Below are 27,505 nucleotides of genomic sequence, written 5' to 3' on the forward strand. Positions count from 1 at the left end.
CTATACAGCACAGCTACATACCGCTAAGCACTCCTATACAACACAGCTACATACCGCTCTCTCATATTTATATGAGATTGTCCTCAGCACCTACGAACTTCTGTCCTCCATCAGAGATTGGGATCATTCACCAACTATATCCCGGAGTATCCTTCAAGTGAGCGCTTTTCCTCTATCTTCCTATACAGCACAGCTACATACCGCTGAACACTCCTATACAGCACAGCCACATACCGCTAAGCACTCCTATACAGCACAGCTACATACCGCTAAGCACTCCTATACAGCACAGCTACATACCGCTGAACACTTCTATACAGCACAGCTACATACCGCTGAACACTCCTATACAGCACAGCTACATACCGCTGAACACTTCTATACAGCACAGCTACATACCGCTGAACACTCCTATACAGCACAGCTACATACCGCTGAACACTCCTATACAGCACAGCCACATACCGCTAAGCACTCCTATACAGCACAGCTACATACCGCTAAACACTCCTATACAGCACAGCTACATACCGCTGAACACTCCTATACAGCACAGCCACATACCGCTAAGCACTCCTATACAGCACAGCTACATACCGCTAAACACTCCTATACAGCACAGCTACATACCGCTGAACACTTGTATACAGCACAGCTACATACCGCTGAACACTCCTATACAGCACAGCCACATACCGCTAAGCACTCCTATACAGCACAGCTACATACCGCTAAACACTCCTATACAGCACAGCTACATACCGCTGAACACTCCTATACAGCACAGCTACATACCGCTGAACACTCCTATACAGCACAGCTACATACTGCTGAACACTTCTATACAGCACAGCTACATACCGCTGAACACTCCTATACAGCACAGCCACATACCGCTAAGCACTCCTATACAGCACAGCTACATACCGCTAAACACTCCTATACAGCACAGCTACATACCGCTGAACACTCCTATACAGCACAGCCACATACCGCTAAGCACTCCTATACAGCACAGCTACATACCGCTAAACACTCCTATACAGCACAGCTACATACCGCTGAACACTTGTATACAGCACAGCTACATACCGCTGAACACTCCTATACAGCACAGCCACATACCGCTAAGCACTCCTATACAGCACAGCTACATACCGCTAAACACTCCTATACAGCACAGCTACATACCGCTGAACACTTGTATACAGCACAGCTACATACCGCTGAACACTCCTATACAGCACAGCTACATACTGCTGAACACTTCTATACAGCACAGCTACATACCGCTGAACACTCCTATACAACACAGCTACATACTGCTGAACACTCCTATACAGCACAGCCACATACCGCTAAGCACTCCTATACAACACAGCTACATACTGCTGAACAGTTCTATACAGCACAGCTACATACCGCTGAACACTCCTATACAGCACAGCCACATACCGCTAAGCACTCCTATACAGCACAGCTACATACCGCTAAACACTCCTATACAGCACAGCTACATACCGCTGAACACTTGTATACAGCACAGCTACATACCGCTGAACACTCCTATACAGCACAGCTACATACTGCTGAACACTTCTATACAGCACAGCTACATACCGCTGAACACTCCTATACAACACAGCTACATACTGCTGAACACTCCTATACAGCACAGCCACATACCGCTAAGCACTCCTATACAACACAGCTACATACTGCTGAACACTTCTATACAGCACAGCTACATACCGCTGAACACTCCTATACAACACAGCTACATACCGCTGAACACTCCTATACAGCACAGCCACATACAGCTAAGCACTCCTATACAGCACAGCTACATACCGCTAAACACTCCTATACAGCACAGCTACATACCGCTGAACACTCCTATACAGCACAGCTACATACCGCTAAACACTCCTATACAGCACAGCTACATACTGCTGAACACTCCTTTACAGCACAGCCACATACCGCTAAACACTCCTATACAGTACAGCTACATACCGCTGAACACTCCTATACAGCACAGCTACATACCGCTAAACACTCCTATACAGCACAGCTACATACCGCTGAACACTCCTATACAGCACAGCTACCTACCGCTGAACACTCCTATACAGCACAGCTACATACCGCTGAACACTCCTTTACAGCACAGCTACAAACCGCTGAACACTCCTTTACAGCACAGCTACATACCGCTGAACACTCTACAGCACAGCTACATACCTCTGAGCACTCCTATACAGCACAGCTACATACCGCTAAGCACTCCTATACAGCACAGCTACATACCGCTAAGCACTCCTATACAACACAGCTACATACCGCTCTCTCATATTTATATGAGATTGTCCTCAGCACCTACGAACTTCTGTCCTCCATCAGAGATTGGGATCATTCACCAACTATATCCCGGAGTATCCTTCAAGTGAGCGCTTTTCCTCTATCTTCCTATACAGCACAGCTACATACCGCTGAACACTCCTATACAGCACAGCCACATACCGCTAAGCACTCCTATACAGCACAGCTACATACCGCTAAGCACTCCTATACAACACAGCTACATACCGCTGAACACTCCTATACAGCACAGCTACATACCGCTGAACACTCCTATACAGCACAGCTACATACTGCTGAACACTCCTATACAGCACAGCTACATACCGCTAAACACTCCTATACAGCACAGCCACATACCGCTAAACACTCCTATACAGTACAGCTACATACCGCTGAACACTCCTATACAGCACAGCTACATACCGCTAAACACTCCTATACAGCACAGCTACATACCGCTGAACACTCCTATACAGCACAGCTACATACCGCTGAACACTCCTATACAGCACAGCTACATACCGCTGAACACTCCTATACAGCACAGCTACATACCGCTGAACACTCCTTTACAGCACAGCTACATACCGCTGAACACTCCTTTACAGCACAGCTACAAACCGCTGAACACTCCTTTACAGCACAGCTACATACCGCTGAACACTCTACAGCACAGCTACATACCTCTGAGCACTCCTATACAGCACAGCTACATGCCGCTGAAACCTCTTATATAGCACAGCTACATAAAACTGAACACTCCTATACAACACAGCTACATACAGCTGAACACTCCTATACAGCACAGCCACATACCGCTAAGCACTCCTATACAGCACAGCTACATACCGCTGAACACTCCTATACAGCACAGCTACATACTGCTGAACACTCCTATACAGCACAGCTACATACCGCTAAACACTCCTATACAGCACAGCCACATACCGCTAAACACTCCTATACAGTACAGCTACATACCGCTGAACACTCCTATACAGCACAGCTACATACCGCTAAACACTCCTATACAGCACAGCTACATACCGCTGAACACTCCTATACAGCACAGCTACATACCGCTGAACACTCCTATACAGCACAGCTACATACCGCTGAACACTCCTATACAGCACAGCTACATACCGCTGAACACTCCTTTACAGCACAGCTACATACCGCTGAACACTCCTTTACAGCACAGCTACAAACCGCTGAACACTCCTTTACAGCACAGCTACATACCGCTGAACACTCTACAGCACAGCTACATACCTCTGAGCACTCCTATACAGCACAGCTACATGCCGCTGAAACCTCTTATATAGCACAGCTACATAAAACTGAACACTCCTATACAACACAGCTACATACCGCTGATCACTCCTATACAGCACAGCTACAGACTACTGAACACTCCTATACAGCACAGCTACAGACCACTGAACACTCCTATACAACACAGCTACATACCGCTGAACACTCCTATACAGCACAGCTACATACCGCTAAACACTCCTATACAACACAGCTACATACCGCTGAACACTCCTATACAGGACAGCTACATACTGCTGAACACCCCAATACAACCTGCTGAGGAATATTAACAGTTTACATCCCAGGATAAGTATTAGCTGAGCGGTTCAGGATGATTACATCAGTTCGGTCATTAATACAGCCCTGATGGGGTTCTGTGCAAAGGAATGGACCATTTACCACAAGGACGGACCAGGATCTTGTAGCATATTGGCCTGCTACAACAGGTAATAGCGATATACATGCAACACAACCTGATTACCTGTGTGATAGTAAGCAGGTACTATATAATATTTCTAGTCTCCCTTGATCAGCTGATCATGGATTGCCTTGGTTGTTCTGGTGCTGTACTCCTGTATCCCACATGATACTGTGATACTAGAGCACCACCAGTCTAGTTATAGCAGTTATTCTCGCCACACTGACGAATTTATTGTTATAGCTCATCTAGTAATATACTTGTGGGAGGAAACCTGTTTTTTCGGGTCCAATCCCTTTCGCTCTGGCATTATCTTGTGTGGACGCTTCATTAACGATCTCTTACTAATTTGGGATCGTGGCAGGGGCGTCCTTGCCGGATTTGCTAGAATATGTTAATAACTCCTACAACCTGAAATTTAAGGACAGTTGTAGTGGCCCGGGAGGTCCTACAGGATGGTCACATAGTCACTGGTCCTTAAACTCCCGTTTATGTACTCCTTAGGAGATACGAGTAATTATTAGGAAATTATAGTACCAGTGTCTCTGGTGTTGCAATGCGCCACACAGCTTTGCTACATGCACGTCACACACACAGCTGTGGTACATGGGTGTGTGACAGAGACACACACAGGTATGCTACATGCCATGCGCCTGACAGACACAGCTCTGCTACATGACATGACTATCACATACACAGCTTTGGTACATGACATGTGCATGGTACAATCACAGCTCTGCTACTTTATATGCGCATGACAGATACAGCTGTGCCACAGTACATGCGCATGTTACAAACTCAGCTCTGCTACATGACATCCATCCATGCTGACTATACACATTACACACACAGCACATTAGACGAACAGCCACTCACAGCTCTACTACATTTATGCTGACTGCACACATGACACTCACAGCTCTGGGAATACAGTGATGAGCCTCTCGTCATGTGATCCCTGACTCCACCCACACAGGTGATCACATGGCGGTGATGTCATTACAGGTCCTGTACTTTCTGTTGACTTATCCAGTATACAGTACGCATATTAACACATTCTGCCGCAGTTCTCCGGCGCGGCCGATTCACCCAATCAGCTGGCTGGAATCGGCACACGTGACTACACAGCGTGCACGCGGATTGCCTGCAGCAGCCGTGTGCACTACACAGTACAGTTTAGCAGCCGTGCACTACACACTACACTTAAGCAGCACGGGGTTAGGGTTTAGGGTTAGGTTTAGGGTTAGGTTTACGGTTAGGTTTAGGGTTAGTGTTTAGGGTTAGGGTTGGGGTTAGGGTTAAGCTTTAGGGTTAAGGTTTAGGGTTAGTGTTTAGGGTTAGGTTTAGGGTTGGGGTTAGGGTTAGGTTTAGTGAACCCTAACCCTAAACCTAACCCCGTGCTGCTTAAGTGGAGTGTGTAGTGCACGGCTGCTTAACTGTACTGTGTAGTGCACACGGCTGCTGCAGGCAATCCGCGTGCACGCTGTGTAGTCACGTGTGCCGATTCCAGCCAGCTGATTGGGTGAATCGGCCGCACCGGAGAACTGCGGCAGAATGTGTTAATATGCATACAGTACTACCAAACTCCAGAATGGCTCCTCCCACAGCAGTGAGGTCACTGCAGGTCTTTCAGCCTGCCGGATCTCTGTGGAGATGGTAGGTCAGTGTCTCCTGTCAGTTCAGCAAATCCAGCAACCGGATTGGTTCTAATTCACAATTCCAGCAACCTGATTGGTGAATAGTGCTGAAGTGGTGCTGAAAATAAATATATGCTGTCAGGACTGCTGAGGTGTGTCTGACAATAAAGATTTAGTTGTATTCTCAGTGTTAGGACCTGCCATAACAGTGAGACAGGGTGGGGCTAAGATGGCACCAGGGGTGGGGCTATGACATCACTGGGGCGGGGCTATGACTGCATGGGGGTGGGGGGGCGAGCTAGGAGACTCACTAACTCATAAACAGACAAGTGGCTGTTAGTAGTTTGATTTCTGGTATTGCCTGCCAGAAAGACTGTCTTTCCCCTTTCTTCTCAGACAATAACCTATTCTACCCGGCAACATCTGTCTCCGGATTGGTTGCTGTCATTAGAAACCCCTGATTGGTAGAGGGGGATGCAAGCCGGGGAAGAAGAGCAGGGCGAGGCAGGATGTTAGGAGGAGTTACAGAGTGAGCGCGGGGAAAATAGACAGGAAGAGAAGTTGTTAGTGTTAGGAGGAGGCAGACAGTAGTCGTCTGAAGGTAGATGAGGAGGGAGATGTACAGCCGAGCTGCAGGATCCAACGCTGATCGGAGAGGAGGAGGAGCGCTTACAAGCTTCTAAAGACAGGTGCAGTGTAGAGGAGAGGAACTTGGCATCTTTACTACACAACAGTGACTGTTACTGGCTCCTGTTAAACCAAAGTCAGGGAAAGTACAGTTGACCCAGGTCTCAATTATTACCGAGCCTGCATAATAATAACCCTTAGGGAAAACAACCCTCAGATAACTTAGCCTGATGGGATTCGGTTCTAGAGTAACCTTAAACAGAGAGAGAGAGCTTTGAAGAGAATACTGCTTTCTTTCTTGAACAACATCCAATTGTCCAATTTCTGATTGGCTCCTTGTTGTTTTAAATAGTGGGCATAACTCTACCCCTCCATCACAGCCTCCATATACTGTTCTCCCTGTGTGCTGTCCTCCCAATCCTGCATTACATATTTGTCCTTTCCTCTTCACCGTGCTGTGTAATACTAGGTTAGTTAGCAGAGGCCACCATGACAGGGTTAACGGGAAAGTGCAAGGAAAGGGTTAACAAAGGACAGGGAGAGGGGTGGAGCTACATAGTGTGGGGGAGGGGGGACACTGGGGGTGGAATTTTCAAAAGTGCAGGAACCACAGTCTGAAGACAGGAGTGAAAAAGAGGACACAGAAAGGAGAAGGAAAAGAGACTATTATACTTACCATGGAGATGGAGGCCTTGATGGATCAGTTGCGGGCAGCAGCAGCAGAGCATGGAGTTGGATGGCTGTAGAGGACCATAGAGGAGGCGCTGGGGATAACCGCTAAGTAGCCCTCCGGCATTCAGTTAGCCTTTCTCAAGGCCTCTCCGGGCTGGTTCTCCCCTGCACCACCTGCGAGGAGGATAGCAGGCCTGGGAGGAATTTCATGAGATGGCGCGATGTAGCGTCGAGCACTAGGCCCAACACCGTAAAAAGGGTGGGGCCTAGGGTTCGGAAAACAGCAGGTAGCAGGGGAAGCGTGATGGGTTGCTTACCTGGCGATCCAGTCGGGGTGTAACCCTGTCAAAGGACTGGACCATGGATTGAAGAGGATGCCAGGAGTACAGAGGTTCATTGGGTCCAGTGGTCAGACGTCAGTAACGGTAGATGACAGTCGGCTGGTCCAGTGACACAGGGGAAGGTGTCATCTGCTAGATTGTCAGTGCTGGCTGCAGGAGCAGCGGAATGGCCGCAGTCGGTACGGATTTCAGAGATTTGGCAGGGACGCTGTGTGGAAGAGGAGATGACCCATCGGGGGCAGGGATGGCGGCTGGTGGGATCACAGCTCCTGCACCGCCTGGTGAGTGTAATTCAATGTCTTGTCCGTTTCATTTAGACAGTCGGTTGGTGCTTGCTGGAGATAGTTTAAGTGAGGGTTTTAGAAATAATAGGGCAGGTTTGAACACACGCGGTGTGGGGAATGATTTTAGGGCAGTTTTGGGGTGTATGTGGGAACTGTTGGACAGGCAGGAGATGGGACCTGTCCCACCTCCTATTTCCGAGTGGACATCTACGTTACGTCCTACGTCAAGTAGGGGTAGCATTCCTTATGGAAGTGCGGCGGTGACAACAGAGGGGCTGCAGACACGGGGGGTGTTGGTCGCGGTGCATATGGAAAAAGATGGGGAGGAGTTCTGGTTAGGCGACAGAGCAAAGGGAGAGGTTTATGTGTGTTTTGAGGTTCCGATGGGAGAACATTTAAAAAAGGAGATGAAGGATAATATACATCGAGATGAATACATGGAGGTATTCTCTCTGCTCCCTTTGGAAAAATTCAAGTTAGACAAAGGGAAGAGGACGGAATATAAAAAGAAAGAGGAGGAGAAGACAAGATGGAGCTTGATTCCACAGATGTTTACTAATTGGCTGCAGGCTATCGCCATCTTAGCCAGCATGATCGTCAAAAAGGCGCTGGAAAATTGTTCCCTTCTTTGTTGCTACATGGATTCAATCAGCAAGGCTTATAGAGTGTAGGGGGGGACAGACCTGGCTGCAGCACGACGAGCAGTTCAGGCAGGTGATCAGATGGGATCACAAGGATATAGGCCTTTAGTTGAACCAAGATTGTGTTGGCAGTTTAACGAGAGTCAGTGTGAATTTGGGGGAGGGGGTAAGATTTAAGCACCTTCTCACAATGTAATGCAAGATCACATGGAGCAAACAAATGTCTTACAAAAGGAAAGGTACTAGCCAGCTTTTGAAAAAGGGATGTAGCCGGTGAAGCTAGCAGAGATGAAGACGTTTCTAAATCGATACCCCAATAAAGTTAAAGCAGAGTTAGTGTGGCGAGGTTTCCGTGACGGTTTTAAAATTCCTGCCTCGGGTCATTTCATCCTGTTTTCTACAAAAAACATTCAGTTAGCCCTCAGGTATTCAACAGTCGTTACTGAAAAACTAGGGAAGGAGGTTCTTTTGGGCCGCATGGTGAACCTTTTACGGAATCTCCTCTTTTGGATTTTATAGTTTGACTGTCAGGAGTAGTCCCCAAAAAAGAACCAAATAAGTTTTGGTTGATTCACCATTTATCCTACCCACAGGGGGCATCTGTCAATGACGGTATAGTTCCTGAGCTTCGTTTGGTGGTTTATACCTCATTTGATGCGGCGGTATGTTGGGTAAGAAAATATGGTAGGTAGGCACTGTTGGCAAAAACAGATGTTGAATCATCTTTTCGTTTTTTCCCGTTACACCTCGAGAGTATTCGTTTGTTGGGGAGTTTTTGGGAAGGGAGATAGTTTGCAAACAGATGTCTGACCATGCGTTGTTCTATTTCATGCACATATTTTGAGGCGTTTCGTTTTTTCATGGAATGGATGGTAAAAGACTCAGCAGGGATCGGTTCGATGATCTATTGTTTGGACGATTTTCTATGCATAGGGGCAGCGATTTGTGTGACTCTTCTTGGGACGGTTCAGTGGGTGGCACATCGTTTTGGGGTGCCATTGACACCTGAGAAGACAGAGGATCCTCCCAAATGTCTTAATTTTCTGATTACTATTGATACAGAGATTATGGAAAGCAGGCTGCCAGTGGACAAATTGCAGGCCTTGCAGCAGTAGGTGCTTAGGGCACGGCGGGCTAAAAAGATCACGCTGCGTGACCTGCAATTATTTTTGGGGAAGTTCAATTTTGCCTATCAGAAAATGCCCTTGGGAAGAGTTTTTTGGTAGGCGGTTCATGTATTGGCCAAGCCCCCCCCTCCCATGTTTTATTCTTTTTCACATCATCACCCGGCTTTGGTGTGGATTATGGGCCATTTATACTTTTATTGGGTCGTGGAGAGGACTGATATCCAGCCTAATGGATGACAGTTAGATTTTGCTAGGGGTACGGCAGTTTTAAGGTGGATAGGTATGTGGGGAATGGCGTGGTGTAGGGTGTTGCCAGATTTTTAGCATTTCATTAGTTTTGCCAACGCTCCAAATATTTTGGTATTGCACGTGGGAGGGAACAATTTGGGTAGGAAGCCTTTTCAGGATCTGTCGCGGGACATTCAGTATGATCTAATGCGACTTTTGACATCCTATCCGGGGTTGATAGTCGTGTGGTCAGAGATTGTGCCGCATGAGGTGTGGCACAATGCAAGGTCAATGGGAAGTTTGAACAAAGCCCGGGATGAAGTTAAATCGGGAGGTGTCAAGATTTGTGACTCGGAATAGGGGTGTGGCTGTGTGGCATTTGCAACTGGGATCTCGGCACAGGAATTTTTGGAGGGGTGACAGTGTGCATTTGAATGATGTGGGAATTGACATGTGGTCATTGGTGATCTAAGAGGGGATTGAGAGAGCGGTGGTTTTGTGTGGTGTGGCACAGGCTTGAGGTGGTCAAGTTGTGCTTGCTGTGGCGGGTGGGGGGAGGTCCTTGGAGTTGGCATAAAAGTGGGTTGGGGGTAAGGTGGGGGGGTATCCCCCTCCACTCCGCCTCTTTGATTAATGATTATGGTGGGTCTATCGCCTCTTGGCTCTGACAGGGGGGAGTCCTTGAAGAAATGGTGGAGTCTCTAGTCTTGTAAGGGCTAGTGAGTCTCAGAGTCGGGAGGTGGGCACCTGGAGGCATTTGAGAAATTGGGTCTCCTGAGTCAGTTGGAGTTCGGATGGAGGCATTTCGGATATTTCCCTTAAATGGTGAGGCGACAGATTTTTGGGGGGGCACCAAAGATTTCCCTTCTTTGATGGGGAATGTAAATTATTAATAGTTGGATTGGCTTAATTATATGCTGATTTTTGGAATTTGTTTATTTCAATAAAATGGCTTAGTCTTCATAGAGAAGACTAGCAGATCTCAAGGAATGGGCTATCCGAAGAGGTAATACAACAATCAGCAAAGTTTGGGCACGTGGACACTGTCACAGAAGTCTCAATTAAAGGGATATCCTGGGACTTTGTTAACTATTTCTATTCAACAGGTAATCAATACGTGAATGGCAGGAACCCGCCGCTCAGATCCCTGGCGCCAATCAGCTGATTCCTTGTGCTGCTGTTGCTGTGGTCAGTGGAGGAAGCAGAAATGCTGATCATAGCACAGCGGTTCAGGTTGGTATTGCAGTGCAGCTCCCATTGAATTTAACCGAGCTAGTGTATAAGAAGGAAGCCACATCAGCTGACTGAACAGGATTACTGCACAACACAGGCGGCAAACTCCAATCAGAATAGGAAGCAAGCGTCAGCAGAGACTTTATCTAGAAAGCTGGCAAGAAGCTTTCCCTGTAATGGTGCAGATCCTTCACCCATGACCACTATGGCCCAAGTAGCAACACAATAAGTGTTAGCATGTAGTGGCTCCTAGCTGACCGTGCAGGAATGAAGCATAGCGCTAACGGGCCTAGCCTACGCCAAATCGGTGGTAGGCTTATATATTGCATTGCATTGTCTCCAGGCTCCTTAGCGTCCACCCGGCTTCTTTGACACGGGTTGTTTCTCCCTCTTCCCCTCAGCCAGATATGATCCCCTCCTAAGCTGGATATGATCCCCTCCCGCATGAGTCAGGGCTAAAATCCATTTCATGATTGTAGCGAAAGTCAAAAATGTGCCTCAGCAAAAAGGTGAAGTAATTAAGTTAATTCAATCATTCAATTCTAACTGTGAGTAATACTGAATCTATTTAGCTGCAGTGTAAGCATCTTGTTCTCCATCTGTAATGCGTTATTACACTATGGATAGATATTCCCCATTGTTCCCTTCTCACCTTCATCTCTTATAGCCATCTCTCTTCTCCCAAGATCATCCATGGACTCATGACTCCACATCACTAACACTTTGACGTTCGGGTTTTTCAGATCCTTTCCAGGAATCCTACAATCACTGGTAACGTTGTACGATTCATCCATATTAGTAGTAAATCTTTCTGTTGATGGACAGCGCTGTGTCTCTTGGTCTGATACACAATGCCACATAATCTGGATATCCCGGGGATAGAACCACTCTAGAACCACAGAACATTTCACCTCCTCTTTGTCCAAAGTTACTCTAATAGGTTTTCTGCTCTTTGGTTTACCTAGAAAATAATGGAGATTCCAGAAAACAAAATAAAGTGAAAACACATGAAGTGAGCGCCCGTCATGGACGCCATGTTGTCTTATAATGTTTGTAGGTTAACCCCTTAACAGTCACATTAAGAGTATGCTCACACAACAGAAATGCTGAGGATTTTCCGCTGCAGAAAACTCTATGGAAAAATCCTGCAGCATTTTGGCAAAAGAAACAGAGTCAAAATCCACCATTGGCACCACTTCTGCATCACCTGACCAGCAGCGCTGCGCCAACCAGAGGCCATGTTCTGGGTGAAGGGGTGCACTGACAGCACAAATAATTCCAAGGTGAAGGAGAGCACTGTGGCTGCTGAAATGAGCTGTGATTGCACCACTGATTTAGGCCGGTCTCACGTGACTGGATTTTAATTGCGGATTCCGCCAGTGTATGATCTGCGGTAATCCACTGTTCAATCAAATACATTGAATTACACATTTCCTGCAGAAGCAGAAATCGTCCTAAACTGCTGGGGAAGGTTAAACATTTTGTGCAGATTCATGTCATAATCAGGGCCAGCCTCAGGTAGGACACCTGTGTGGTGACTCCAATAAATGGCACCTCACAAATTTACACATACCAAGAGCAGGCCTTTGTGGAGAGGCAGCGGGGAATAGTACAGAATACACTGATGGTGCAGATTTTGACTGTTTCTTTTGCAGAAATGTTGCAGATTTTTACTGTGAAATCTTCCCCTATGGCAAATCTGCAGCATTTCTGCTACATGTTAACACACCCTTCGGCTGGATTCAGACGAACGTATATCTGCTCGGTTTTCACGCCCAGCCGATATACGTCGTCTCTCTCTGCAGGGGGGAGCCTGTAAGAGCCAGGAGCAGTGCTCTGAGCTCCCACCCCCTCTCTGCCTCCTCTCCGCCCCTCTGCACTATTTGCAATGAGGAGAGGTGGGACGGGGGCGGGGCTAATTCTCGCCACTATGCCCCACCCCCCTCCCGTCTCCTTTCATTGCAAATAGTGCAGAGGGGCGGAGAGGAGGCAGAGAGGGGGTGGGAGCTCAGTTCCTGCTCCTGGCTCTTCCATCCTCCCCCCCCCCCCCCCCCCCTGCAGATGAGAACGACGTATATCGGCTCGGCGTGAAAACCGAGCCGATATACATTCGTGTGAATCCAGCCTACAATTGGAAAAAAAAACACCCAAAAATGTCACTGTTTTATGGTAGATCTTAAATTTATGTCTCAGTAGCCTTAAGTACAGTTTTACCACTTAAGGCCGCCTGCAGACGGCCGGAAATTCCGCAGCGGGATTCCCCACAGAATTTCCGCCCCTGGACGCCTGCATAGGATTGCATTACAATACGCAATCCTATGCAGACGGCCGCGGTTTGTCTGCGCGAAATCACATGCAGCAAACAAACTGCGGCATGCTCTGATTCTGTGCGGGGCTCGCAGAGCCCCGCCCAGAAACCTCACTCACCGGCCGCCGGCTCCGCTTTGCGCTTGCAGAGTCCGCGGTGAGTCCGTGGTGCTTTCTGCAGGCACTCGGGTCGGGTCCTGCTGCGAGAATTCTCGCAGCCGGATCCGACCCGGCCATCTTCAGGCAGCCTAAGCTGGTGGCACACAAACAGATTTGCATTGCGGAATCTAAGGTCGGCGTCCGCGCCGAGGATTTGCAGCTAATATTGTTCAGAACATTCTATGCAAAATTCTTTTTCCTACACATGCGCAGAAATAAATTGTGATTTCCGTGAGCGGAGGAAAAATTGTAGAATGTTCTATTTTCATGTCGGCTTCACACAGATGGCTTCCATTGAAGTCAATGGAAGCTGTCCGACCCGCAACCCATCCGCAATTGACATTGATAGGTCGCTGGTGCCCGCGTCATCTACTAGCGACGGCGTGGGAAAAAGAGAGATTTAAAAAAAGAACCCTGTACTGTATGACCAACGGCGAGCCGCCGAGGCCATTGGCTATACAGAAGATACAAGGTATGCACAGTTACGGCTGGCCTTAGTGACATGACTAATTTTAGACTTAAGACCCAGTAAATCGTATCCTTTTTGTTTTCAGCGGTCATAAAGTTGTTTTTTTCCGGCAGTGTAGCTGTAGGACAGCTTGTAGTTTGCAGGACAAGTTCTAGTTTTTATGGGAACTGATTTCGGGTAGATATAATGTATTGGATACATTTTTGTTTTTTGCTGGAGGCATTGGAAAAAAAACAAAAAACTATTTGATGCTTGTTTTATGGAATTTATTTATATAGCTTTTAAAGTGTGGTATAAGTTTTCTGTCACCTTTATTCTACATTCCATTACAATTATGGCAATACCAGATTTATAGAGTTGAATTATCTTTTACCACTTTTGCACAAAATAAATGCACAAAAAATGATTTTGTGGTTCATCACATTCCAGGACCAGAGGATTTTTATTTTTCAGTCAGTAGGGCAGTATCAGGCCTGTTTTTTGTAGATCAACTTGTAGTTTTTATTGGTACCATTTTGAGGTGGGGTGTGAAGGGTAAAAAGATTTTATTTATTTCTCCTGTAAAAACGTTTAGATGCCACAGTCAGCAATAGATGCAGCATCTGTGGGGTTAAATGGGGTAGAGGAGTGATTAGATGAGTAAGTCCTCGTCATTTCACTTCTTTTCTGGGAAAAAAGCATATCCGACTACCAGAGAGCAAATATGCTCTCCGACTGAAGGGGGCTGAAAACATGAACCAACCTTCCCCTTGAACAGGGGAATATACAGGAGAATCCCATATCTTCAGTGCTGCCTGCTCATCCCACATCTCCCTCCCTCTTTTCTCTGCACACACTGACTGAATAGTGACAGCTGTAAATTCAGTGCTCCTCACTGCACTTCCAGTTGTGTAAGAGAAGAATTTTACCTTTAAAATCACACTAAAAACATATTGATAGAACTGATAAAACCGGAGCTACAGGTGTTTAAATTAGAAGGGGCTCTGCTCATTCATAACTGTAATCTTCTTGTCCTACAGAAGCAGAAATCGCCCTAAACTGCTGGGTGGCGCTAAACATTCTGTGCGGATTAATGTCATAATCAGGGCTGACCTCAGGTAGGATGGTCTATGGATGGTCTCTCCACATAGTTGGAACCTCCTCTTGAGTACTGACAAGTGATGCATTCTGTGAGACGGCACAAGTCGTCAGACTCTAAGGGCCCTTTTCACGGGATGACTGTGGGGTGCAGACTCGCCCAACTGGTCGTCCCAGCGATAATTGCTTCTGTGCTTTTACAGTGATCATCACTAAGTGAATGGAGGCGGAGTGGGCCAGGGATCATTTCAGCCCGCCGCCTCCTTTCACAGTAAACAGGCAGTCATTCATATATGATTGATATGTTTACATCGGCCAATCATCGCTCAGTTTGTATGCGTGCATTAACTTAATAAAGAACGATAAGCGAACAAGTTATTATTCGTTGTTCAGTCAGTGTATGCATTTACATTGAACAATCATCGTTTAGATTCCCGCGAACCAACAAGAATGTAAATGATGATCGGCCCGTGTAAAAGGGCCCTACGGCCAAGTCATAATACAGGGTGAGGCAAAAGGGGTGTAAAAATTAACTGATGCAATAATGAGAAAATTGACTTCCAATATGTGAAAGCATGAATTGGGAGGAAAGAGGAGACATTTTCGGTGGCCATTTTGTACTCTGCCATATTGAATTTAGCGCAAGTTTTTCAAATGGGAATGGGGTCAAGGGCTATATCAGTCTTAGCTAAAATTTACTCATTGGAAGTGTCAGTTTTGCCCCATCTTTACATGTTTGAAGTTAAGTGAGGGCAAAGTTGGTAAACTGTGTCTGACATCCAGGACCTTCTTTCATTGACAGATGATTTACGGTGAGAAGTACCTGCAGATGTTATAGGATCCCATATTCCCATTTGTGCCCACGGAGATCAGCGAGTTCCCACGTTACTTTCAACAGGACCTTTGCACTTTGCAATTGCTGTATGCAAATGGCTGGATGTACAATTCACAGGGCATAGAGGCCTGGGAGAATGGCTGCCAAGGTCACCGGACTTAAGGTCTTTAGACTTTTATCTCTGCGGCCATTTAAAGTCCCTTGTGTATGCAGAAAAAATACGCAGTATGGTCTTAAACAAGCAACGATAGGGCAAAACTAACACTTCCAGTGTGTTTCTGAGCTAAATTCAATATTGCAGAGTTCCAAATGCCTGCCGAAAACATCTTCTCCACCAAAAAATGCAGCCTCCCTCCCAATTCATATTTTCACACATTAGAAGTCACTTTTCTCATTATTACACCAGTTAGGGGCGTGTTCAGACTTTTGCCTCACCCTTTATTTCTTTATAGTGATTTGAGCTCTCTTCTATTATACAAAGCTCAAAATCCTCTGCATAGACCTAGAGGATCAAATAACAAAATTCTGTCTGCATGGACTACAGTGAGCTCCCCCTAGTGGTGACTGCCTGGACTACATAAAGTAGTCTGCAGTAAGCTCCCCCTAGTGGTGACTGCTTGGACTACATAATAAAATAGTCTGCAGGAAGTGCCCCCAAGTGGTGGCTGCAGGAAGACAGCATTTTAGCAATTAATTCTCTCCACAGAATATCAGACCCAAAAAGATTTTTCAAAGTTGACTTTAAGGCTCCCACTCACCCTGCACACGTAAGGGTCTGGTGCTCCTCTCTAATGGTCTCTCCAGGCTGGGATGGTCCAGTCTGCAGATGACTTCTGATTCCCCATCTTTTAGCGTCGGGGTGAACAGCAGACTGGCCGTGCAGGAGTACGTGGAGTCAGGCTGTCTCTGGGACTCGGTGACTGATGTCTTATACTTATCATGTACAGGAACAGATGCCAGAGCTCCTTTGTCCTTCTTATACCAGCTCACAGTCAGCGCATCCGGGAAATATCCGGAGAGGTTGTACTGGAGGGTGTTTGCTTGTCCCATCAGTACATGAGGTATGGGAACTTCCTGGATGACAGGACGCCATGGAAAACCTTCAGAAATAAAGTGATTAGGTAAAACCATGTATTCATGCCACATAGAGACATGGATGTGCAGATTACAGGGTGGGTGGGGCAGACATATCAAATACTACCATAGGAATAATTCTATGGTTGGCTTATTCTGCCCAAACTGGCAAGTTTAACTGATATACATCTAATATGTATGGCCAGCTGAGGTGTTCTGTACATGGCTGTGTTACTGCTTCATGTTGTTAGGGCGGTAAAAGGGCTTTTCAGTCGGATGCTGAATGTACTTCTTCTCTAGAAGCAAAGTCTTGGAGGAGACAGAAGGGTCTGGGGGGCTACTGTTTGTCTGTCTTCACTTCCCCCACTAGCAGAGATAAATGACAGAATTACACGACACATGGGCTTGTGGACTACATTGTGTGATAAACAGCCGTCTGCCATGTAACTATACGGAGGGTAAAGTGTCTTACTGTTATCCTCATCTCTCCAGGACAGGACTCTCCTCCCTTCTTCCTTCATACTTTTGTGCCTCCAGGTCACAGTCAGTTTAAAGTTGGGATCCTTAAGGAGACTTCGCTGGACGGGGCACCGGCTGCAGACATTATATGTGTGATCGGTATTTTCTTGAAGCTCTTCTTTGGATTTCAGTGGATTTTGCTCGTTTGTCCATCTGACAGTAATGTGCTTTGGATAAAAGTTCTGTAGAGTCAGAGAGCAGATCACATCCCCGGAGTCAGTCAGAGAGGCCTCTACAGGACCCGACACTTGTGGTGTAGCTGGAAGAGAACAGATATGTAAGAGCCTGTACCGGCGTGAATAAGAGGAGGCTGTTCATCACCGGCCAGTGTAAGCAACTGAAAAAAATAACGGCATCACAGAGGAAAATATTCACACGATCAGACAAGAATGGCTTCTCACAATAATGATGGCTTTAGCTACTGATCTTCAGATAGATCAAGTCTAGGGAGCCACAACATATGGGCTTGAGGCCGCTGCTGTTACGATTGTGTGGGCAAACTAAGCAAGGGGCCCACACGATCATGACCAAGGGAGTGATGCACGCACACGGGTTTCTGAAACTGACCCTATGCTACAAGGAGGGGAAGACATCGCCCCAATAAAGGGCGGCCCAGCGGTCTTCGGATCTGGGCCCTAGTTGCTCCTAGGAACCACGCACCAGAACAGGATACATACACATGCCACATGACAGGGACAGAATACAGAGCCAGAAAACACAGCATACAGTAGCCAAAATGCAACCACTAATAGAAGATAGTAAGCGATATATAAATACCAGGTATTAGTTGACATTTTGATCAGTCCAGCAGCACCAGAAACAGATCACACCCCAACACACTAGGGTTAGGATGCAAGACACCCGACCACATTGAACAGGGCAATTCACTCCTCAGGTCTAGCCACCTGCTCAGACATACAGAACTTGATACTGTTAAGCCTGGGCCTGTTCTTCCCAGGAGTTCTGTTAAGAAAGAAACCACTTAACAGCGAGAAAATAGAGAACGTCAGTGTAAGTGTGTTTCCGGTGAAGAAAGCGATTACCGAGAGCGAAAGAACCTTCAGATAACTTGACCTGTGGATTGTTCATTACCCCGTGAGCTTCACCATGAGATAACTTTTTGTACACTGTGATTTACCGCAACTGTATAGAATGTTTTCTAAGAAGTTAAGTAAATGGGCAAAACCGACCGTTCCCGATTTTGTTCCAAAACTATTCTTCTGGTGTTAGACTATTTGATTCATCCCCGAGATCCATTCCAGGAGAAGGAACGGTGGCGTCACGCGTGATAACTGGACTTAAAGCATCACCGGGTTACTATTTGAAAAGGTTCCCTAGCTGGTCGCGAGGTAGCGTTCCTTAGTTTCCTTATGAGAGGGAGACAGTAGAGCCCATGACTAGTCTTAACATCTCTACCCCGCTGTCTACCCGGCTGAGGGCCCGCTTCCTGGACACAGCAAGAGTAGCAGTTGAACATATGTGCGGATATTCCATTGATTTCAATAGAACTGCCTGATATACTTGAGTGCTTTAACTCTGTTATCTTTGGGGGTCACACTGCAATGAATAGAGTGGCAGTGCAAATTGGCAACTGCAGCTCTTTTCATTCGGGAACCTTTGGAACCCCTGTTTGCAAGATTGGTGGGGATTCCAGCAGTCAAACCCCAGCAATCAGTAAGTATCCCCCATCCTGTGGGGATAACTTGTTTTGGTGGAACAACCCCTTTAAGAACCATCAGCAGATAACACAAGTGTTAATTTCCCTCTTATCTTTTCTTCTTGACTGACAGGTGACTTTGTGGCTCAGGATCAAGAGAGGAGAGAATGCTGGGATTTGTGTTTTTGTGAAGTTTCTAAATTCAGTTTTTTAAATAACAAGTCTTTAGGATAGGTCATCAGTATCACATCTGTGGGGGCCGACTCTTGGCATGCCTGCAGATTAGCTGTGTGAAGGGGCCATGGCAATAAAGCCTAAGGTTGGACCACCAGACCTGGCTAACCCCTTTAATACATACATTTCAATCACTTGTAGAACATTTTACCATGAAGTGATTTCGTCTGGAATGTCTTGGCCTTGGTTTCACCATCAGAGGTAACTGTGCAGGTAATGAGGCATCCATAATGTTTGATCACTGTTGGTATAAATGTCAGTATACTGGTGGTATTATATAGTCCTTCCACATCAGACTCATCAGTCTCTTGTACAAGATAATAACCAGAAGTCTTCAGAGCTTCTCTTTCCTTGTGTGACTGTGCTGCATCAGCAGATATTTCCTGGACATTACCATCTCCTTCAGTCACCGACCATAAGACTGTAACATCCTCAGGACAATAAGACACCGGACACTGAAGGGTCATCTTCCTCCCGTGTGTCCACAGATCACGCCCTCTAATGTCCCCAACAATGAACCTCTGGTAATCTGAGGGAATGAGACAGAAATGAGAGAATATAAACATTATTCTCCTCCTAGTACATAATCTAAACCTTATTCAAATCTCATCAAAATATTGTAGTCAGACTCAGTGTTGATAGCTAACACAAAGGTAGACGGACATTGATAACAAAAACATCTATTGTCCTCTTCTATCCCCTCAGTCATGCACTATAAGAAACAATAGACTGAAGGGAGAGAAGGTAATCGTATCAAAGCAAAAATAGGAACAATTCCTCTTCTACCGCCCCAATCGTCACTAGTTAAAAGTCCATCATTGGGGAAGGAGAAGGTACTGGAAAAAACTAATATTGACCCTGTGATTAACCCAATGCGTTTCTACCAAGATTGGTTTCATCAGGGCTCTCAGTTTAGGATCTATCAAATCACTTATTAACTGTTTAAAAGATGTTTTTGGATCCCCAGAAATGTTTGTTTGTTAGAGTCCATATTAGGGAGCAGCAATGTTTTCTCACATCAAGTCAAGGACTGACCATCATGTATAGGCCACATGAATTTCTTAGTATATTGATAATATGCCAATAACACAGTATGTATTGTCTAGATCCAAGTCTCAAAGCCCGCTGTTCAGGGAACCATTGGTGGTTTTTACAAGATCATTTGCAGTGAACACTGTAAGAAGGGTAAATATATTGCACACTGATCTCTCCCTGTTACTCCATGCAAATAATACCCTATTAATTGATCTTTCTAATGTACAACATATATTACACATACACACACACACAGTATATATATATATATATATATATATATATATATATATATATATATATATATTATTTATTTAATTCTGTAAGTATCCTTATGGCCGATTTATAGGTGTGTAATTAAATTCCCCCCCTGGGTTGTTGTCTCAGATAGGGAAATAAGATTATGACCCCCTTTGGGAACTCATTGTACAGATGTCTCTGTACAACACTGTGCTGGCTCTATATCTCTATATAAGCTATGGGAAATAAAGGGCAACTGATCACATACATTGTAACAAAACCACTAGTGCTGCAACATTCCCTGATATTACATATAGAATAAAACATATATGTGTGTGGCTCAGTGCATTTACCACAAGCCATCTGTATCAGAAGCTTCTCACGTGCTTTCTTACAAAAAAATAGTCAACAAATGCCTTAAAACCAACCATAGAAGAGCAGACAACTCACCGACACTGACCTGACAATCAGTGAGACCTCTGCTTGCCCCCGGACCCCAGCTGGGCCAGCATGACTGTCCATACACCAGGATCTGATTCTATCCTTATATAAGATCTGGCTGAACATCTCTACAAGGATGCTTCCAAGGTAGAGTAATTCACATGTGGCTCTACAATACCACAGGAACAGGTCATAAAATCAGAACAGACTCCCTCTATGTAGACCCAGCCGTCCAGCCACAACTCTGAGCCCTCAAGAAAGTCATAGTCATCATGGCTCTAATCCAGCGATAACCACAGAGAGGAAGATGTAAAATCATGGAAAGATCTGCACAAACTATTTGTGATACGGGTCATATACAAATCATTTACAATCTTCTCTGTGGAGACAGAACTCCAAGCCAGCTCCACTACCGCATTATAATCGGTAGTTCATGGGGCAAACCCCTTACAGGAGAGCAGTCAGTGATAATTCAGGCTCCAAAATATGTTATATTAATAGTTTTGTCTGGTCTAAAAGACTCCATTCTAAATGTTGTATTAGGGAATTGTGAGTTAACAGAGGGAGTCCCCGGTCTCTATATATGGAGGACCCGGCATGTTGGTTACAACAGACACTTCAATGCTGCGCTCCTCTGTGGTGATGCCGCACAGGAACGGATCTACTGCTGCCGAGATCCCCAGCTGATTACCACAGATTGATGGTGATCTCAGCCTTGTGATCCACTCATTCACAAAACAATAGATTGTACAGAAACTCACTTTTCTGTGGTCTTGTGGCTGCCAGGTCCTCGATTTCCTCCTGCGGAGCAACATGTGTGTTACTCTTTTGCTGAGATGGATATGAGCTGCTGAGATCTGTAAAACACATCACATTACTTCTTACAGCGCTGAGCGGTTCATGTCGCTGAGTTTACCGTTACATTTATAAACAATCTACCAAACAGCTGGCAACAAGGCGTCTCTCTGTTGTGGTTCATGTTCAACCCCCAGCATGGTATGGCGAGATAAAAAGAACCACAGTGACAACGGTTACTTTTGTTCATGCGACGTGAAAGGGTATAATTCCAAATAAAAGCATTCCATTTCATACCCCAATCTTCACTCAGCAATTCGTCCTATCCCCCATGGCACAGATATACCAGTACACAAGCTCCCTGCTACCTTGCAGGAGATACCAAGCTCTGGTGATGGTGAAGTCATACCTGAATCAGATGACGAATCAAGTTCTGACTTTAAAGAAGATACAAGACCAAAATTTTTTTCCCAGGAGGAGATGAATGATTTGGTAGGAGACTTGAATCTTCCCAAAGATGCCGCTGAGTTACTCGCTTCAAGGCTCAAAAGCAGGAATTTATTATTGCCAGGAGTGTCTTTTTCATGGTTTAGACATCGTGAAAAGGAGTTCGTTCCTTACTTTTCCCAGGAAGACAAGTTGGTTTATTGCATCGATGTTGAAGGTTTGATGGGTCAATTCAAAATCCAATATGATTCAACGCAATGGCGTCTTTTCATAGATTCTTCAAAAAGAAGTCTCAAAGCAGTTTTGCTCCACAACTGCGGTTTTTATGCTTCCATCCCTGAAGGTCATTCCATACACCCGAAGGAAACCTATGAGAACTTGGAATTGGTTCTTCGTAACTTAAATATGAAGACCACGGTTGGCAAGTGTGTGGAGATTTAAAGGTCTTGATGCATGCTGCTCGGGCAACAAACTGGATATACCAAATACCCTTGCTTTCTGTGCCTATGGGACAGTCAAGACCGACAAAATCACTGGACCAAAAAGAGTTGCCAGCCGAGGGTGCTCACAGTCTGTCAAAAATAATGTCCTCCGAGAAACTTTGGTACCTGTACATAAAGTTCTTCTACCACCTCTCCATATAAAATTGGGATTGATGAAGCAATTTGTGAAATCACTTACAAGAGATGGAGAATGCTTCAAATATTTGGTCACCAAGTTTCCAGGCCTCTCGGAGGCAAAATTGAAGGAAGGTGTGTTCGTCGGACCAGACATTAGAAGGCTTATAGCTGATCAAGAGTTTGTCGATACCATGACGGATTCTCAAAAAGAAGGGTGGACTGCATTTAAAGAGGTCGTAGAGAAATTTTTAGGCAATAAGAAAGATCCTGACTACAAAAAGATCGTCGGACGAACGCTGAAAGCATTTCAAGCTTTAGGTTGCCTGATGAGTGTGAAAGTGCATTTCCTCCAATCCCATCTTGACTACATTCCTGTAAATTTGGGAGCTATGAGTGAAGATTAAGGTGAACGATTTCATGAGGACATTAAAGAGATGGAAGGAGGATACCAGGGAAAATGGAACATTCCACTAATGGCAGCCTACTGCTGGATGCTTCAGAGAGACATTCCAGATGCTACTCACAAGCGTAAATGTACCAAGAGGAGCCTTACAGGGAAGAAGAAACCATTTTAGTGTGTTTTAGTGGCTCATTTCAGCTCAAAGATGATTTTCGTGTAAAATATGTAATTAAAAAGTAATTTTATAAGTTTATTTTCGTTTATTTTGAGGTATTGCCTTATTAAACATAGATAACTGAATTGTCAGGAAATGTTATGTCCTATGACAAAACGGAGGTCATTTCCGGATTCAGCGTACCGAAAAATATAAAGATTATGTAGAATAACCAAAACAGCTCTTAAGAATTTTTTTTATTGCAGACCTGAGTAATTGTTCACTACACCACACATCACACACTAGACCACCAAAGCCGATGTGGAGCGGATACATAAGGGGGCACCCTGCTGAAATATTAGAGACTTTTAGCTCAACAGATGCCTTTTTTTGTACTAACACAGAGGCACAGCCAGCTTGATGGCTACTGTCACTACAAGTAGTGTGTGGGTTAGTACTTTTTGAAGAGCTCCGTAACACCAACTTCAACTTCTCTTCCGTTCTCTTCTGTAAAGGGTGTTGTCACTCTGGTTGTGTTTTATTGTATGCCTTATGTCTTAGAAAATTTGATAACATCTTTGCGGAAACATGATGCAATAATGTTTGACTAACAACGCTTATGAAGATATAAAGTAACAGTTTCTGTAAGTTGAATACCTGCTGACATATAGCATGGTGATGTGAAAAGGCAATGGGGTGGAGTTCTCAGTTGCTAGGCAACTGAAAATGTTAGTTGTAGGTGTGTGACGCAGCAGAGATGAGTGCTGTGAGAGTATGCTGCCTATGACAGGTTGCTGAGCACCATATCTGCTGATAGTTGCAGAAGACAGATGTCTCGCTTGTCCGAGAGTGTTGTCGAAACTATAGTGAGCAAGGTACCGGAGCAATCAGGACAGGCATGTGCACACGAGACTAAAGGTGGTTAAGACGCAGGAGCAGACCAAACAAAAGGGTACAGATCTGAGCAGGACACCTTGAACCTCTCCAATAGGGATCGCCTCTAAGTGTTGCACCCGTCCTGAAAGGACACATGTCCTGTCCTGTAGCATCTGTCCCGAAACCCCCATTGCTTGAATAAGGCAAGGTCCTAAGTCATAGAGGAGCTGGGCAACCGAACCGGGGACTACTGAAGGACTGAACATAAAACACTGAACATCAAAGAAACTGACAATAAGCAAACTGCAGACAATATACAAAAATTCAGGGAATACAAGACTGACAGAAATGCAGAGTTTAACTGGCACCTCAAGCCAGGAAGAGATGGATTTTATATATCTAAAGGGAAGGTGCTGGTTGGCTGACAGAGCTGTCAATCCTCAGAAAGTACAATTACTCACATAATTAATGAGAATACTTATTAGCTGACAGAGCTATAAATCACCAGCTAGAACTTCAGCAGGGAGATATTTAACTCTAACTAGTCAGGACTTACTGAAGTATGTTTCAGGACTCGAACTGGGAACCTCCTGTACTCCAAGCAGTAGCCCTTCTTATTGAAGCATCAGCTCTTCGGACAGATCCCTTGCATACCTGTTGCCTTGTTCCCAGATCCTGTTAACGCAGCCCAACTCTTGATTAGAGTTCCTATAAAAGTTTGGCCCTGCCACTAAACCAGAACGTGAATAATCTTATTCACAGTACGGTTTAATCCAGCTCCACATTGCCTGCTTCTCCGCTATTTCTGCAAAACCTCCTGATATTGACTTCTGGCTTTCTCTCTGTCCTTGTTACCTGCCTCATCCATTTGTACTGCAACCGAAATTTCCCAATAACGACTCCTGGCTATCCTGACTACTCACTTGCATGGCTACTACACTCATGGCTCCTATGCAGTTCTGGTAAGGCATTATAAATGAATTACACCCAAACATGAAGCCCATGGTGACTGCCCAGTGGAAGCAAGTTACAAAGCTTCAGGAATTTTGTACCTCCTATTAAAAGAAGTTCGCTGGATTAAAGGCATTGGTGCTAGATCAACAAAAGGAAATCAGTCTACACAGGCAACTGCTGGATTTGCATCACTCAGGGTCTGATGTCCGCATGTTACTGCCCGCAAAATTCAGTGGGGATCGTTGGCAGTATAGAGGCTTTCTTAATCAATGCATTTCCAGATGCAGCCCACCGTGTTTACCAGCAACAGGAAGAAAGTGTTTTTCATCATTAAAGGGGTTGTCCCGCGAAACAAAGTGGGGGTAAGCACTTCTGTATGGCCATATTAATGCACTTTGTAATGTACATTGTGCATTAATTATGAGCCATACAGAAGTTATCAGAAGTTATTCACTTACCTGTTCCGTTGCTAGCGTCCTCGTCTCCATGGTGCCGTCTAATTTTCAGCGTCTAATCGCCGGATTAGACGCGCTTGCGCAGTCCGGTCTTCTTCTTTTCTGAATGGGGCCGCTCGTGCCGGAGAGCGGCTCCTCGTAGCTCCGCCCTGTCACGTGCCGATTCCAGCCAATCAGGAGGCTGGAATCGGCAATGGACCGCACAGAAGCCCTGCGGTCCACCGAGGGTGAAGATCCCAGCGGCCATCTTCACCAGGTAAGTAAGAAGTCACCGGAGCGCGGGGATTCAGGTAAGCACTGTCCGGGTTTCTTTTTTAACCCCTGCATCGGGTTGTCTCGCGCCGAACGGGGGGGCTATTGAAAAAAAAAAAAAACCGTTTCGGTGCGGGACAACCCCTTTAACTTCCTCACTGTTCAGGTGTTTGCATAGGCCTCGTTGTACATAGAGACCAAGAGTAATCTCCTTAACAGCCTTGATACCTTCACAATCGCTATGGGTCAAATTTTTGATGATCTGAACCATTGTGCTGAAGGGAGGTTGCATTACCTACGACAAGGATGACGTTCCGTTGCAGAGTATACAGCATAATTTCGTTGCTGGGTGAAGTATACCAGTGATGTCAGCATACAACAAGCTTTTCCACAGCTTCCACTATACACCATAGCCAGTTTAGGACAAAGTGCTGTAAATATATGGAACTTGGTCCCGGGCTTTAGACTCGTCCAATAGTAAAAATACGGAACCCAGCTGCACAACAAAGCCAATTCCGTCGGGGATTATCTGAGTGGGTAAAGGATGAACTTGCCAGAGTAGAGACCCCTGATAACGTGGAAGACTTCATTCAGCTGTGCATTCGAATTGACCAGAGACTTTCCAAGCGGCAAAGAGAGAGACTGCGGGGTTTGGGCACCAACACCCCTTACTCCTTCAGTCAATCCACATTGAATCCCCCGCCGAGGACTGAAGCTGCACCAGAACTGATGCAGGTTGATGTCATCCGCAAACCCCTTTACCCACGGAAAAAGAACAGTGCCGTGTGGAAAATCTGTGCCTTTATTGTGGGAGCTCAGGACATTATGCCTTAAACTGTTAGTTCCAAAGTACTGTCACCTTAGCCAACGTCAAGACCACGACCAATCCAGCCATCATGAAACAAAGGGATGACCCCAAATACACCTTTGCACCGGTCGTCCAAGATAATGTGAAAACCCTATCCTTTGCTCTACCATTTTGTCTTCCCAATAGAGATCTTAACGGGTAATCAGAAGACGACATGCTCAGCGATGTTGAACTTAGGAGCGGGAGGAAACTTCATGGACTTAGGATCCACTTCTGACAAAAACATTGTAACCAGACTTAAGCCCATAACGATCGATATGGAAACCTTGGATGGATCACCCTTGTCCTCGGGACCCATCACACAGGAGATCATCAAACTGGAGCTCCTTATGAAACTTGACCATCAAAAAAACAAACAGCTTCCAGCTCATCTTGTCCCCTAAATTTCTTGTGATTCTCAGGATTCCAGGTTCTCTACCCATAATCCCTCTATTAACTGGGAATCAAGGACCATTGCCTTCCCTTCAGAATACTATAAAGAGAACTGCAAAATAGCACTATCCACCCCTAAACCAGTGCAAGACTTTGAGGATGGTCAACAGGATTTTGAGAAATTACTCGTTCAATACCATATGTTCAGTGATGTCTGCAGCAATAAGAAAGCTGACAAGCTGCTGTATAAATGTTCTTTTGAGCTGCTCCCTGGATCTTCTATTCCAGTGGTCCCCAACCTTTTTGGCACCAGGGAACGGCTTCAAGCAAGAACATTTTTACAAGGCCCGGCAGGGTTGGGAGGGACATGGGC

General features: G+C 45.6%; 1 protein-coding gene across 1 annotated transcript in view; it reads right to left on the reverse strand.

Annotated features, from left to right (window-relative positions):
- LOC136577989 (uncharacterized) overlaps window positions 1-21,918 on the reverse strand; it is a 35,211-nt gene extending 13,293 nt beyond the window's left edge. The window contains exons 1-7 of the mRNA XM_066577900.1: window positions 21,879-21,918; window positions 21,701-21,796; window positions 20,868-20,896; window positions 19,375-19,747; window positions 17,286-17,591; window positions 16,498-16,839; window positions 11,545-11,853 (exon numbers count right to left, since the gene is read on the reverse strand). Of these exons, the coding sequence (XP_066433997.1) occupies window positions 11,545-11,853; window positions 16,498-16,839; window positions 17,286-17,591; window positions 19,375-19,747; window positions 20,868-20,896; window positions 21,701-21,796; window positions 21,879-21,918 (1,495 nt within the window). The remainder of the gene's footprint in view (window positions 1-11,544; window positions 11,854-16,497; window positions 16,840-17,285; window positions 17,592-19,374; window positions 19,748-20,867; window positions 20,897-21,700; window positions 21,797-21,878) is intronic.
- Between the last annotated feature and the right edge of the window lie 5,587 nt (window positions 21,919-27,505).

The sequence above is a fragment of the Eleutherodactylus coqui genome, chromosome 8 (assembly GCF_035609145.1).
Source record: "Eleutherodactylus coqui strain aEleCoq1 chromosome 8, aEleCoq1.hap1, whole genome shotgun sequence".
In the NCBI taxonomy this organism is placed as follows: domain Eukaryota; kingdom Metazoa; phylum Chordata; class Amphibia; order Anura; family Eleutherodactylidae; genus Eleutherodactylus; species Eleutherodactylus coqui.